Source organism: Tigriopus californicus, chromosome 6 (genome assembly GCF_007210705.1).
Source record: "Tigriopus californicus strain San Diego chromosome 6, Tcal_SD_v2.1, whole genome shotgun sequence".
In the NCBI taxonomy this organism is placed as follows: domain Eukaryota; kingdom Metazoa; phylum Arthropoda; class Copepoda; order Harpacticoida; family Harpacticidae; genus Tigriopus; species Tigriopus californicus.
Window position 1 is genome coordinate 11,632,758 of NC_081445.1, and position 15,539 is coordinate 11,648,296.

Genomic DNA, 15,539 nt, shown 5'->3' on the forward strand with positions numbered 1-15,539 from the left:
TCCGTTGTGTCGTCGTTACAAAAAGGAAAAGAATGAAAATGGCGGCAATGTTAACATGTTTTAATATCCCGGTCAAAAGATGTATCATAATTATTGAATGCGCATGGTTCGAGGAGAAAGAGAAAAGGCTCCTCATTAAAAGATTTTTCTATGCCGAATACCTCAAAATATTGATATTTTACTCGAGTTTTTACTATTATCACACCTAGAAAAGCCAGCTATAAGAATAATCGTAAGAACAGAACACATGAATCAATCCACGTGTGTGAATGGATTGGACTTCAGCTTTTTGGCGGTGGAGAATATCTCCCCTTGTTCAGGATTGAAATACATTTCAGTGATAGAAGCACTCAGTCCACAAGAAATGGCCAATGGTGGTGAATTGACCCCTCCAAGATTGATTGAAGTTCTATAGAAACAAAGTATGACCCGTGGACGCGTATTTAGGCAAATTTCCCTCTCCATTGCTATTTCCTTCTCTCAGTTTTTTTTTACACATACAAAGTAGATGTCCATGATGTAGCCATTTTCCGCTCTTTCCCACCCTATACCCTGCAAAACAACAAAAATTATTTGGTCCATCTCTTTGCCTCTAAGTTTAGGGAGAAGAATGCATCTGCCCCCATCCTTTAACCTAGGTTCTAAACCACACTGGCAATCAAATTGTCGCCCAAACCACCCACTTTCCTCAATGACGTTTTATTTGAGACTGAAATAACTATTCCTCAGTACAAAACCATTTTGAATTCTAGCGCTTAAACTTGGAGGCAGAGATGGAACGGAAACTCATCAGCTGAATTGCCAAAAATGGCCCCTGCCCCAACTGATTTGTTAATTTTCTCCCTTTTGAAGACAGAACCATAACCCGATGAATCAAATTCGAGGTATTTCCTCTCGCACATTCAATGTTTCGAGATTTCTTTTCACTTACTTTCTCGCCTCTTCTCCTTGTAAGCCACAACAGAGATTTTCGTCCAATCTTCTTTCTCCATTATCGAGAACTCAAAAAATATCATATTTGCCCTGATTGGCTCCTGATAAGAATCTTCTTGCCAAAATTGTTGACCCCTTTTGCCCTGTTTGATATAGACATCCAACATTGTAAGAGATATTCCACATTAATATTATTCAAAACCAACCAACCATCCGCTACGAAGAGGAAAAAGGAGACCCAGAAGTTGAATATTAGCGGTGCATAATTTCAGTTGTATCTTTCCTCAATTCAATAAAATTTTAATACAAAATGGATATTCACTTTTATTGTTCTGTGTTCATTGACTTTTTTTGTAAAACTATCAGTTATATCACAATAATTGAAAAAGCATATCACAAATATTGGAGCAAAATAAGCAATTACAAATACCATCACAATGCTAGTTTGCCATTAAATTGACATCAACGGTGACGATAATGCATGCAATCTATGAACTGCTATTTTGCTCCAAAAGAACCAAACAACCCTAATCAAAGGTCAAATTGAACTTATCGTGCACTATGAATTGGCTACATGTAGACTTGTTGCAAGACGTCACGTTAACACCAGGTTCCACTCAAGCATTTCTTTAAATCCTGAAGGTCCGTGAATTTCAGCCTAGGCGAGTTTAACTCAAGTAGCCCATTGCTCAAGATTTGGTGAATACTGCTCAATTGTGTCGCGCTTTCTGGTTAACCATGTATTGCCGCCACCTGTCACCAGTTGTCGCTAGTATCTGATCTGGGTCCAGGGTGGACAGGATATACAAGAGATTAACATGAGTGGAATGATAGTCCCATCGGGCGATTTTGGGTTCAATTTGCATGGTAAAATGTCTTAAGTCATAAACTGATCCAGATCCCGTGTCGAATAACGGCAAAAGAGCCTTGAGAGACCTCATCCCGCTTTGCCAAAGCTCGGAAACATTTCCAAAGTCGTCTGTATCACCAAAGCCGTACATCTCCAGTGTGTTTTTCAAGTCATAGAGACCCAGCAGACTGTACATGAACCCATTGAGCACAAAAGTGGGAGGATTGGTCGGATATTCCTCATACCACGTATAGCTGTTCATGAACCTGGCGCTAAATCCTCCCTGTTCACTGGAAACACTGAAGGGCTTCAATGCTTTGAGCGCGGTCGTTAGGTATTTTTTGTCCCTAGAGGCGGCAAACGCCCTACTTAGTACCGAAAGGGCGTGCCCAGAGGCCATGGCCGAGTACCAGCCAGGCTGGATTTCGTCAGCAAATTTATACTTGGTGTGATCTCGATTGAACACCACATTCACGGGCCAGCCCCCTTGAGCGTCTTGGTTATGCCTGAGCCAATTCGCACCGGTGTAGAACATCTGCAGATGCTCCTGATGGGATTGAGATATGTTGGTGACACACCCCACACCTTCCAAAGCAATATCGCTCAAGTAAATTTGACTAGAACCGCGGAATCTTTCGAACATCTTCTTAGAAATGCCTTTGGACAAATCGGTTAGAACATCCCTCGTGAAATGCTTCCACTCTCCTTCCTTGAGATCAGATCCATAACCCAAGATCACAAGGTTGCCCTCACGTCGAATGAAGTCGTCTTCATTCACGTATTTGACATCGTAAGTGATTTTGGGCGTTTTAACCGTCACGGTGATGGTGACATTTTGCTTGAACTGAAGGTCGAGGTTGAGCACAAAATCTGAGGTTTTCTCCAGAGAAAGCTGGATTTTTGAAGCCAAGTCAAAATGGACGCAATCGAGGCTCATGACCCGGGTGGTGTCGCCTTTCCAATTGGCGAAATGAGTGAGACCATCCTCGTAGACCAGCTTCCGTCGGTCTTGGGCGGATGACGATTGAATGGCCTTGGACCAATGGGACAAGGCATATTGCGAAATTTGGGTGGAATAGTAATAACCGGCTTTGTCCCATTGGGTAGAAACGGGGACGCCTAAAAGAGAAATTGTAGCTACATATTTCCAGTTACTACATATGTTTGAAATGAGTGCTGACCTTCCGATGCGCTGACACATTTAACCCGCGGCCGTTGTTCCACATCAAACGATCCAAACTGCAAGAACGTCCCATTGGATTGATAAAGATTGTCCTTGAAGTGGGGAAAAACTTTGGAATACGAATGAGACCATTCAAGCCATGAACGGTTGTGATCGGACGAAATCTCCCCGTAGATCTAAAAGGGAAAAAATCCTGTCATACCTCAAATATTTTAATTTGAAAATTGGCTATAAAACTTACATCAAAATACTTGCGGACGAATTTGAAGGGCACAAAGACCTCTTGAGAGCGTTCTTTGAGCAAACAAGGCACACTCTGCATCTGAGAGGACTCGGACCAACCAATATTGCGATACACTTGAGTGTTGATCTCACATTTGATCTCTTTCAACATCGGAGATGGGCGGAGCGACTCGGGCTAAAATCAGATGGATACCACCGTTATATTCCTAACCGAAATTTAATGTTGGCACCAAATACTTACCCTCTTTCTGTAAGCCTCAGGATTGGCCGGTGGGTGAGATTTGGGAACATGGAGAGAGACTGGATTAACATCGGGTTGAGATTGAGCCCAGACCATCCAAATCCAAAGACTGATGGCGGCCGTGGAGGCCAAAATCCACCAACGCAATCCGATGCGTCGAATGAACGACATTTTTGTTACAGACAGGCATTAATCGGGCATGAATGTCAACTCGGCTAAGATGATCATCATCATTTCCTTATCGTTGTGGTAAACGTTTAGGCTAATTATGCTTCGGGAGATTGGGAACAATCGTTCCTGGATCAAAAGGAAGATATTAGATTTGTTGGAAAAATTATCAAACGGATGTGGGTATTAAGAAATAAAGCACGTATAGCCAGTGAGTGGATGGTTTGGTTAGGAAAGGAGGCCTTGAAGAGTGGATATCGCCAGAGACGAGACAAGACAAACGAATCAATATTGTTGTTTTGGCTTGTTTCGGCACCCTGTAGATATAAAATGGAGGTAGGTCGGACCAAACCTTGCCTTGGATGGATTACTTCAACGATTGCTTCTAAGTATTATTATTTTTTTCAAAAGAGGATAGCAGATTCGAGGAACTGAAAATTTGAAATGATTTTAAAAAGACATGCTCTTAGAAAATTGGGCGTAGGACGAATAAAGATTGAAAACTAAACATTGCCATGGCTTAGTAATCGACTGAAAGTTAGATTAGGTGGTCTTCGTAGCGCTATAATCTTCATGAAATATTGTTATGGACCGGTAATGGTACTTGCAAAAACTTTCTGTGATAGTAATGTACAGAATGATACAGAAAATAGCACTCTGTCCTGTTGCACTGAGGTTTTCAAAGCATTTGCTTTTGGAAATGAGTATCCAACCTATATGTATCCCTCAAAAACGTGGCCTCCATTGGCTAATAATTCAGCTTTGACAATTAATTGTTTTGGATCATTTTCTATTTTACTTTTTGGCATAGAAATAATCCACAAGAACGACTTCAGAAAATTCAATTAAAATCGCCATAAACGTTGATAAAAGGACAAGTAATTGCACAAAATGCAGATATTTTTAGCTAAATTAGAAACCCAACATTTTGAGTGAGCAGAAATGGTGGTAAGCAAAAAATGCAATATCACATTGAAAAATGATCCAAAATTCTGTTAAAAACTGTAGTTGGCGTCAAAAGGCAAAAAGTAAAATGGGCTAGGTTATTAATATAACCCTTGAAGGTTGGGAAAAACCGAGATAATCGAAATTATCATAAAGATACGAAAGGGCTAGAAAGGGCAATGAGGAATAGTTGTTTCACAGGAAAATCAATATGACCAATTAACGTTGTCAGTCAAAATTGCACTAAAAAAACATGATGCAAATCCACAAAATTGCAAAAGGATAGAAAAAATGCATCGGCATGTTTGAAGGGCCCTATGCATTTCTCCTTTCTTGGAATATGCCTTCAACTCACTGAATTCGAAGCTAATACACTTCCACGAACTCGTCTTGTTATTTCGACCTATGCCTAAAATGTCCAGTGCGCTGGCGCCAAATTTTTCCCAACTAAAAGTGCCAAACCTCTAATGACAAAACTCAAACCCAAAGCAAATCGAAGATATTTAACATATAAAACTATGCCCTTGGAACAGACCCCCTCCGCTTCCCATTGTCATCTCCTAGGCCGTGAAAAAGAGTGGGCCCAACTCCACGGTCTCTTAAAAGGGCGCTTACCACGCTCACTTTTCCTCTTCGGGCCCGCTCAAAGCGGCAAATTAGCCTTAATCCGCTCGGTGACCCGGGCTTTGGGCCTATCCACCTCGATCAGTTCTTGCCACACGGGCACGATCCACCCCCGATTATTGTATCAAGATATCGTCACCCAATTATTCGATATCCAACCGGAGGTGGATCTGAGTTATGCCGTGGGTAAACTGGACCATTTGGTGAATTTGGTGACCACTTTAAAGCACCAAAGCCGGGAAACCATGGCTTTGGGCCGAGTGATTGTGTTAAAAGAGAGCCAGAAATTGCGGGATCTGGATTTTAATTTGTTGCCCGGCTTCCTGAAGCTGCAGGAATGGACGGGAATGAATATTTGCGTCGTGTTCGTGTCGCGGGTTTCGTGGAATAAATTCCTTCTGCCGTCCGGTGAGAACCCAGGGATATTGGGGAAAATGCCAGTCCTAATATCGACATTAAAGATGGGAAATCAAGTAGTTTGATGTTAGTCTGAATAGTTGTGGTTGGGTTAGACATGGGCTCCAAAGAAGAAGCTATCTAGTAACTGTCAAAGAGCCAGCTTCATAATAATCAGAGTTTTACGAAATAAAAAGAAACGCGACACGGTTTTTGACTCTTACAATTGTGTGAAAGTAAGTTTTGAGCAAGTTGTTGAATGTTCTAGTAAAGTGTTCACGTTTTGCTGGGCGGCTAGTCTAGACTTTAATATTTTTTAACATTGTTTGCTCACTTCTAATTTTTTAAACTGAGTAGCCCTCATTCCTTGTCTGCGACCCACCTCAATGTTTTTCCTGCTTTAATGATAAAACTTTGAAATTGTCCTATGGTTTAAAGCTTGGGTTTCTCTAGCAGATTTAAAGAGGGAAAATTAGCCAAAATTGTTAATGGTTATTGTTTTATGTTTGATGATTTGAACATTTCAAAATCGGTCGACGTCAAAAATCACATTTTCTCATTTGAATATACGCCACAGTTTCGAGCACGGCGGTATATATGGAATCTCTAAGAATTCATACTCAAAATTTCAACAGTTATGATATAACTGTCTACAAAATAGTACTATCAAGGTGCGTCTTTTAGAGTTCCAGTATTGAAAAGTTTCTATACATCTATTCCGTTTTTTTCACCTCAGTGAAATAAACATTTCGTATTTGAAGTGAACGAAAGGGTTCACGTTATCATCTGGTCCACGTTCATTCCTGGAATCATTAATGGGCTTTCAGGTCTGGAAACGCCTCGCCCGATGGTGATCCATCAATACACCAAAAACCAACTCACGCGGATTATTGCCAGCACTCTTCAAAACGAGAATTCAGCCGATAAACCTAACCTGAGCTCCGCATTCTACGAAAATTACGTCTTCTATCTGATTGGTAAGCTCTTTCCCGAGAATCTACTTACCTCAATCATCTCATTCATTGTTCCTGGCGACCTCCTTAGGAGTTTTCTATCTTTCCAACAACACATTGCCATTCCTCCTGTGGATCGCCCGCCATCATTTTCCTGCGTACTATTCGCCTATTTCGGCTCAATCCGTGGATCCTGATAACACGCGGGCCCTCATTCGAAATATCGAAAAGACCCTCCGGAATTCCAAAACCGAGATGCACATCCGAGAAACGGGCGAGATCGACCCGTCGCTTCATTGCTCGAGTATCGCCAATAAACGGATCCACGTGGAACTCCCGTTCCATTCCAAGTTCCTCCTGATTGCCTCCTATTTAGCTTCGTACAATCCGGTGAACTCGGATAAGAGGTTCTTCATGAAACATCACGGATCGGTGAAAAAACGAGCTCCGACCATTCGAAGGAAGGAGAAAATGAGTTCACAGTTGACTGGACCCAAAGCCTTCACATTGGACCGCATGATGGCCATTTTCTATTCCATTGTAGACGATGACGTGAGACCATCAGCCAACATATCCAGTCAGATTAGTACGTTGGTCAGCCTTCAGTTCCTGAGCCAAGTGGGCGGGGAGGACATGTTGGATTGTCCCAAGTACAAATGTATTATTGGACTAGATTTTGTGGCCCAATTGGCCAAACAAGTCCAATTTGAGATTCATCGATATCTCGTTGACTTCACATGAAAAGGGCGAGAAACACGATTGCATTTGTTCGACGTAATCAAAATAAATATATAACCATTTCAAATCAAGTCGAATATGTTTGAGGAAATGTGCTGCTCATAATGAATGAAAAATTCCCATCACTGGCTTGAATACCGATTTTAGCTCTGATGTAAGAGTGAGCATGCCCTCCCTACCTCTCAATTGTAGAGCGGAAATTTGGGAAACATGCCATTCATTTCAGACAGAGATTGTCTATTTGAATCATCGGATGACCTTTTGGATGGTTTCGTGGCAACGTGGCATTCCAAAAATGCCGCATTGATAAGGAATTGGCAAAACTGTTCAAATGTTATGTGGCAGACGTATGTCCATTCTGACCTTACCCGGATACGTCCGAAAAGCAGCGTTGAGATTGAAATTAGCGAATTAATTCTTAGCCTTTCATACATACGAATCTAAGATAAAAGTAGGTGGCAACGTTTGTCATACCATACCATCCATTTATCAGAACTCAATTTGAAGTATTAGAATGGCTAAAATTCAAATTAAGGGCTAGAAATGTCAAGTTTCAAGCTCGGTTATATTTAAGCATGGTGTTTTAGAGCTTGACCGATCGTTACATTTAACGACATTGGTATATCTTTTACAGTACGGTGAGTGCTTTTCAAAAGGTTCGAAATAAACAAACTGTTAAAGCGCAAAAATAGTTTCTATTCTACCAAAAAGTCGTTTGTAGCCCCTTTTAGTCGCTTTGCTTTTTTTCTGTTACAAAATTATAAGCACTCGATGCCATTTCATGGTTATCCATTGAGTTTCCTCATTTTGTTTATAAGAAATAGAGATTTCTTTCTTTCAATATTTGAAATTAAGACGCTTTTATAATTGATACAGATGTCACGTTATACAATTGATTATCTTCTGGAGCCCAGTGTTATTGCTTAGGGCACTTTTGTTCACGAAATGATTTTGGGTTTTTGGTTTAATAAAACTAAACGGCAGGTTTAGCTCAACCGCAAGCTCTCTCTCTTTTTTTTTGCTGACTTTTCCAAACAGAAAACACGTAGTTGAACTTGATATTCAAATTTTGCGGTAGCCTAAAAATTGTAAAAAGTTTAAGAATCATCAATTAGGCGAATTACAAACTCGAATGACAAAACGGCTAAGAGCATACTAAAATACAAAGAAAAAAATAAGAAGACATCTACGTGTTACCAAAAGATTTGTATTTTTAACCTCGTTTTATAGAAAATGAGGTAATGACTTCTCAAATTCGCGGTAATTGCTTCACAATTGATAAGCTGATGTAACGTTTGATTTTTTTAATTTTGGGGCAAGTATACTAGATTTGAAGGCCTCATGAAAAGGGGCGAGTGAATTTTAATTTTTTTACCCAGTGAATGCTATCAGTGTTAACGTAATCTTATGGGCTCTCCCAAAAATGCGTTATTTTCCACCTTTTTCTTTTGCATGATTTGCGTTGTTTTGTGTACCTTGGATCGTTCACCATATTGGCCAAAAAATCGAGTTTTCAGTCGTTTTCTCCCCTCTCTTTGAAATCATAAAAAGATGCAAAAGGAAATGCAGAATCGTTTCTCTTCTACAGTTGCAATTTTTTTGTTTCGGATGCCTTTTTCCTAAATGGCGTGACTAGCTTGTTTATTTTGACAGCACGATAATTTAAGATTATGTCTCTTCAAATTTCAAAAACTAACTGCTACAGATACCTCTTTCAGTACATGACCAAAGTGTCTAGTGAAAGAAAGATCTATTTTCGTTCTTATGGTATGCCACGAACTACGAGAAATATGCTCTTGGTCAAGGCAACTCTGAGCCACTTTTATATTATAACATACTGATCCCATCACATACTGATCGCTTAAATTTTGAATTTAATCATCGGAAAGAATCATTTGAAGTTATTTATTTGAAGTTACGTTAGATAATTGAAGAATTGAGCAACATTATTTGTGTTCGAATGGTTCTTCACGAGCTTTTCTAGCCGCTACAGGGAATGTATCCCCAGTACTATTAAAATGAAAGGTTATAGCTCGTCTATTTTTTAACCTGTTAATCTCTGTGCGATATTTGGTCTACCAACGAATTTGAGTTGGCAGACCGAGCTAGTCCTTGAATGTAGGGTTGATCTGGGATTCTATCTAAAAAATTGGTCCAAGTCTGACTTGGAAGATGCAACCGGATCAACAAGGCCTACGTATTCCCTACGAATATCAGAGGGAAGCAAATTAAACAATGAAGGAGCCCGAGAAAGAAGAGATGTGGACTTCATTGTTCGAATTAGCCTGGATTCTCGAGGGCGTGAGGTGCTCTCAAAACGCACATTAAGCCTCTGCGGTCACTAAAATTGACCCTAAATCCTGGGTTGGGACAAAGCTCATGGATACTTTTGAAGACGTACAGTATCAGATACCTTTCGTACCTTCTCTGAACACTGNTCCCAATACGAGAGCTCTCTCATTCCTGTGATGTTCCTAGTGAAACATCTTTGGACTTGTTGGACCTTTGGCAAACCTGCTGAACTCAATGGAGCCCAAATGGGTGAAGCATATTCAAGATGTGGTGGAACAATCGACTTGTACAGAGTTAGCATCGTGATGCTATCTCTGGACTTAAATGTGCGATATATCCAACCACACATTTGAAAAGCCTTACCCACCTTCAACTAGAAATGCTCATCGAACTTTCCATTATTTTGGAGGACTACACCTAGATCTTTCATAGATGAGACCTGCTCAATATCTTTACCTCCATTATCTACGAGTGGAGTATTTCTAGGAGTTGATCCAAACGTCATTGAGTGGAATTTCATTCCGTTCAGGGCCATATTACTCTCAGTAACCCAAGAGTAGATTCGATTTAAGCCCTTTGCAAGGCTACTGGAATCTTGGCCATTCCTACCAGAAACTAACTTTGTATCGTCAGCATAAGAAGAGAGACTGGCAGTAATTCTAAGCTTGTGAAGCGGGGCAACGAAAATTATAAAAAGGAAGGGCCCTAAGCAGGGCATTCGTAACGAAATTACAATGGTTCGTTCCTCTTTTCGAAAAAGGAACTGTAATTTCATTGTATTTTAAAATTGTGTAATTGTAACGACCCAAAAACTAAAAGAATTACTCGTTACTCGTTCCTTTTTCAGCTTCCAGAATGGCCTTTAAATTTTCGTTAATTTCGCAACTGCCGAGATTTCAACAGAAATTGCCATTTATTGCTAATTCCATATAGCGGTCAGAGTTGAAAATTGTGCTTACTCTTAACTACGCTGAGGGTGACCTTTGTTTTTAAATCTGAAATTGTTCTTGCTACTTCATTGTTTACATCTTGTCAATCAAATTCCGTTTGACTGAATATCTGAGTCAGTGCATATGTCAAGAAAGGAAAATCTCTCCTTCCTTAGCTTGACTATGATGCATCAAATTTCTAAAGCCTTCTCATAACCACGACTTAGGGCAAATACTTCTCACAAGGAAGCTTTACCGACTTCACAATGTCTAATACTGGTTTTCTATCATGACTTTTGCGACATTGTTTCAAACCTTCAACAATCATTATCCCATACAGGGTCCCAGTCTTAACTCCTCAAAGCATTATGATGCCAAGGTTTTTTAACTAAAAATGTTGACACAAAATCTTCAAATGTTACGCATTAGGACTCCTTGAGTCAAAAATACAATTTCTTTAGAGAAGAATCGTCTTGATTGGGCAAAAACCATAAAATATTGGTAAATTAAAATTTGAGTAAAATTTATTGTAACGAGTAACGCCATTACATTTTTTTTCGAATAACGGCTGTGTAACGAATTACTATTTTTGACCAAAGTAATTGTAACTGTAATGCGTTCCTTTTATTGAGGAACGACTAATGCCCTGGCCCTAAGATGGAGCCCTGGGGAACACCTGACTTGACATCATGTGTGTCGCCAGTGGATTCCTCGACCTTAACAATCTGCTTCCTATCATGATAGCTTCTTATCCAGTCGAGGTCAATGCCTTGGGTCCCAATGTCATGAAGTCTATTCAACAAAAGGCCATGATCTACTTTATCAAAGGCCTTGGAAAAATCAAGACAAACAACATCAACTGACTCATGTCTCTTTAGTTCCGCAATAATATGTTCTATATATTCAATCTACCAGTTGGGTAAACGTGCTAAAATGCGTTTGAAACCGATTCTGACTAGGAGGAAGGACGTCATGGACTTCAAAGAACGGTTCAAGCAACAGTAAAAGCAGGGCAGTAGTAACGAAATTACAATAATTCGTTCCTTTTTCGAAAAGGGAACTGCCGATTTCTCTCACTTCGAATATTTCGAAGGTGTTTGAGAAGATCATGAAGTTCAAACTTATCGAATTTCTTGAGGTAATAAAGTCCTTCCTCCTAGCCAGAACGGGTTCCGAGCACATTTTAGCACGGTTACCCAACTGATGAAAACATATTGAGCAGGTTATTGAGGGACAAGAGAGCCATGAATCAGTTGATGTAGTCTATCTCGACTTTGCCAAGGCCTTTGACAAGGTAGATCATGGTTTTTTAGATAATAGGCTCCATGAGATTGGGATCCAAGGCAAGGTTCTCAATTGGTTAAAAAGTTTCATTTCTGGTAGGAAGCAATTCGTTAAGGTTGAGGGATCCCTTAGTGACATACATGATGTCAAGTCAGGTGTTCCGCAGGGTTCCATCTTAGGGCCCCTCAAGTTTATGATATTCGTTGCCCCGCTTCAAAAGCTTAGTTTACTGCCAGTCTCTCTTCTTATGCTGACGATTCAAAGTTAGTTTCTGGTAGTAATGGCCAAGATTCCAGTAGCCTTGCAAAGGACTTAGATCGAATCTACTCTTGGGTAACTGAGAGTAATATGGCCCTGAACGGAATGAAATTCCGCTCAATGACCTTTGGGTCGACGCCATTAGACACTCCACTCGTAGAATATGGAGGTAAAGATATTGAGCAGGTCTCATCAATGAAAGATCTAGGTGTAGTCCACCAAAATAATGGAAAGTTCGATGAGCATATCCAGTTGAAGGTGGGTAAGGCTTTTCAAATGTGTGGTTGGATATATCGCACATTTAAGTCCAGAGATAGCATCACGATGCTAACTCTGTACAAGTCGATTGTCCAGCCACATCTTGAATATGCCTCACCCATTTGGGCTCCAATGAGTTCAGCAGGTTTGCAAAAGGTCGAGCAAGTCCAAAGATGTTTCACTAGGAACACCACAGGATTGAGAGAGCTCTCATATTGGGAGAGGCTAAAAAAGTTGGGACTGTACAGTGTTCAGAGAAGGTACGAAAGGTGTCTGATACTGTACGTCTTCAAAAGTATCCATGAGCTTTGTCCCAACCCAGGATTTAGGGTCAATTTTAGTGACCGCAGAGGCTTAATGTGCGTTTTGAGAGCACCTTCAAGCCTTCGAGAACCCAGGCTAATTCGAACAATGAAGTCCACATCTCTTCTTTCTCGGGCTCCTTCATTGTTTGATGTGCTTCCCTCTAATATTCGTAGGGAATACGTAGGCCTTGTTGATCCGGTAGCATCTTTCAAGTCAGACTTGGACCAATTTTTTAGATAGCATTCCAGATCAACCCTACATTCAAGGACTAGCTCGGTCTGCCAACTCAAATTCGTTGGTAGACCAAATATCATATAAAAATTCAAAGCTAATAAATAGACGAATTGTAACCTTTCATTTTAATAGTACGGGGGATTACATTCCCTGTAGCGGTTAGAAAAGCCCGTGAAAAACCAAACCAAAAAAATAAAAAAATAATAATAATAATAATTCCATGACATTTTAAATTGCTCTGGGCAACTGAGGAAACTTCATGCTTTTAGGCAAACTTGACATAAATTTTCATTTTTTTATATTTTCATATATCCCAAAAAAGGAAGTTCAGGGCTGAAAATTATGCTTGCTTTTAACAACAATGACTTTGTTTGTGGTTTCAAATCTTGTCATATTTACACTGCTTCATTGTTCATTTCTTATCATTCAAATCCTATTGATCTAAAAAAAATTCGCAGAGCGAAATCTTCCTTTGGCTTGAATATGTTGCACCAAGTTTTCTCAACTCTCCACATATTCATCCATGACATCAAAAGTTGAGCTAAGGAAAAGATGTCAGTTTAAGAAATGAAATATCTGAATAATGTTTACTCCAGAAGAAGTTACATGTACCGGTAGTGTACATTTGATACTTACACTTGGTAAATCTTTTAGAGTCGTTAAGGAATTGGAAAACACTTAACTACTGTCGAACATTAACGTTTTTTATGTTTTTTCGAGCACAGTTTCAAATGCAATAAAGAACAGAACAGAAATTAACAAACCAGTTTTCTTATGATTGATTTTTCAACAAGCAAAATTGAATTTGCAACGCGAACTAATATATGATACCTTAACTTTGTGTGGATTTCAAATCCACACCAAACTAATTTATGATACCTTAATTTTGTCCAGATTTAAAATCCCCACCCTGCATATATTTATTTCGACTTTTTAAATATGCCTTTCGCCTCTCAAGTTTCAAATTTCAAAATGGTGTGAAGCATGTTTTCCCAATAAGATTGATACTGGTGAAATAGTTCAAATTTGAAAAAGACATGATTTCCATTTTATGCATATGACTTAGCCAATTGAAAATGACCTAGAATGCAAGAAATAAAGTGCTATACGTATAAGCAGAACATTGATTAATTTTATTTTTCATATTGGAGTCGAAATGGCAAAGTTGTTTGTAAGAAGGTTGGATTTAAACTGGATTCAAAACTCATACATGGATCAAGTCGAGTGTTCCTCAGGGCGCCATTTTGGGTCCTCTCCTTTTCATTATCTTCATTGCTCCGCTTCAGAAGCTTGTAGTAGTAAAAGTCAGTATCTCTTCTTATGCTGATGATACAAAATTGGTAGTTGGGAGGAATGGTCAGAATTCCGGTTGTCTGGTAGAGGTCCTAGACCAAATCTACTCTTGGGTGCTGCGAGTAACATGGCACTGAATGGAATGAAATTCCGCTCAATGACCTTTGGGTCGACGCCATTAGACACTCCACTATTAGATGATGAAGGTAAGGACATTGAGCAGGTCTCATCCATGAAGGATTTAGGGTAGTCCTCCAAGATAATGGAAAGTTCGATGAGCATATCCAGTTGAAAGTTGGTAAGGCTTTTCAAACATGTGGTTGGATATATCGCACGTTTAAGTCCAGAGATAGCATCACGATGCTAACTCTGTACAAGTCGATTGTTCGAAGCGAAGCCGCATCTTGAATATGCCTCGCCCATTTGGGCTCCAATTAGTTCAGCAGGTTTGCAAAAGCCCAAGCAGGTCCAAAGATGTTTTAACTGGAACATTGAGGATATGAGAGAGCTCTCGTATTGGGAGAGGTTAGAAAGGTTAGGATTGTACAATGTTTAGAGAAGGTACGAAAGGTATCTTCAAAAGCATCCATGAGCTTTGTCCCAACCCAGGGTTTAGGGTCAATTGTAGTGACCGTAGAGGCTTAACGTGCGTTTTGAGAGCAACTTCAAGCCCTCGAGAATCCAGGCTAGTTAAAACAATGAAGTTCAACTCTCTTCTTTTTCTGGCTCTCTCATTGTTGTATTTGCTGCCCTCAAATATTCGTAGGGCTTATGTAGGCGTTGATCCAATAGCAGGATTTAAGTCAGACTTGGACAAGGTTTTGACTAAAATTCCCGATCAACCTTTTATTCAAGTGTTAGCCAGATCAGCCAACTCTAATTCGTTGGTCGATCAGCTCGGAAAAAGAAGGAAAAAATATTTAGCCAAAAAACTGAAAATATTGTCATCCAAAATTTTGTTAAAGAAAATTGTTACGAGAAACGCCATTACATTTTTGGTGCGTAACGGTTGGGTAACTAATTACCCTTTTTGGCCAAAGTAATTGTAACTAATACGTTCCTTTTATTGAGAAACGACTAATGCCCTGATTGTAAGCAAGAAATTGATTGATACCCTTTAAATTCGAGATAGCCCAACTAATAGCCCCCTTACGTTGGACGAAATATGTTTAACGTTCTGCACTCCAGAGGGCGCTTTGTCATTCAGCCTCCACCAAATAAAGTGCCGATTGAGCCAATTGCTTTTTGTTGAATTATAATGCGGTTGGGTTTGTTTTTTGGCCATGTCTATCAAAATCTTTTTTTTGATTAGTGCCCCAGGCACATAATGTCCGGAAAAGAAATTGGATTCAAACCAAGGCAAGAGCAGTTTATTTGGCAATCTACACGATCTACTCTTCCCGTTTTCTTT

General features: G+C 39.8%; 2 protein-coding genes across 2 annotated transcripts; one reads left to right on the forward strand and one right to left on the reverse strand.

The window, feature by feature from the left end:
- Positions 1–1,244: 1,244 nt before the first annotated feature.
- Positions 1,245–3,944, reverse strand: LOC131882839 (D-glucuronyl C5-epimerase B-like). The gene is made up of 4 exons (XM_059230129.1): positions 3,451–3,944; positions 3,208–3,384; positions 2,965–3,142; positions 1,245–2,902 (listed from the first exon to the last, which is right to left on the reverse strand). The coding sequence occupies exons 1-4, from the start codon at positions 3,619–3,621 to the stop codon at positions 1,644–1,646; spliced, it is 1,785 nt and encodes a 594-aa protein (XP_059086112.1). The 5' UTR covers positions 3,622–3,944; the 3' UTR covers positions 1,245–1,643.
- A 959-nt stretch (positions 3,945–4,903) lies between these two features.
- LOC131881804 (origin recognition complex subunit 5-like) lies at positions 4,904–7,345 on the forward strand. Its single transcript, XM_059228762.1, has 3 exons — positions 4,904–5,595; positions 6,411–6,560; positions 6,628–7,345. The coding sequence occupies exons 1-3, from the start codon at positions 5,031–5,033 to the stop codon at positions 7,275–7,277; spliced, it is 1,365 nt and encodes a 454-aa protein (XP_059084745.1). The 5' UTR covers positions 4,904–5,030; the 3' UTR covers positions 7,278–7,345.
- The last annotated feature ends 8,194 nt before the right edge of the window (positions 7,346–15,539 follow it).

Excerpts from the sequence above, each read along its gene's own strand:
- LOC131882839 (XM_059230129.1), bottom strand. The coding sequence starts at position 3,621 with ATGTCGTTCATTCGACGCATCGGATTGCGTTGGTGGATTTTGGCCTCC. Across the intron at positions 3,143-3,207 it reads TCGTCCGCAAGTATTTTGAT|ATCTACGGGGAGATTTCGTC; the intron begins GTAAGTTTTATA and ends TTTCCCTTTTAG. Across the intron at positions 2,903-2,964 it reads ATGTGTCAGCGCATCGGAAG|GCGTCCCCGTTTCTACCCAA; the intron begins GTCAGCACTCAT and ends TTTCTCTTTTAG.
- LOC131881804 (XM_059228762.1), top strand. The coding sequence starts at position 5,031 with ATGACAAAACTCAAACCCAAAGCAAATCGAAGATATTTAACATATAAA. Across the intron at positions 5,596-6,410 it reads TAAATTCCTTCTGCCGTCCG|GTCTGGAAACGCCTCGCCCG; the intron begins GTGAGAACCCAG and ends ATGGGCTTTCAG. Across the intron at positions 6,561-6,627 it reads TTACGTCTTCTATCTGATTG|GAGTTTTCTATCTTTCCAAC; the intron begins GTAAGCTCTTTC and ends CGACCTCCTTAG.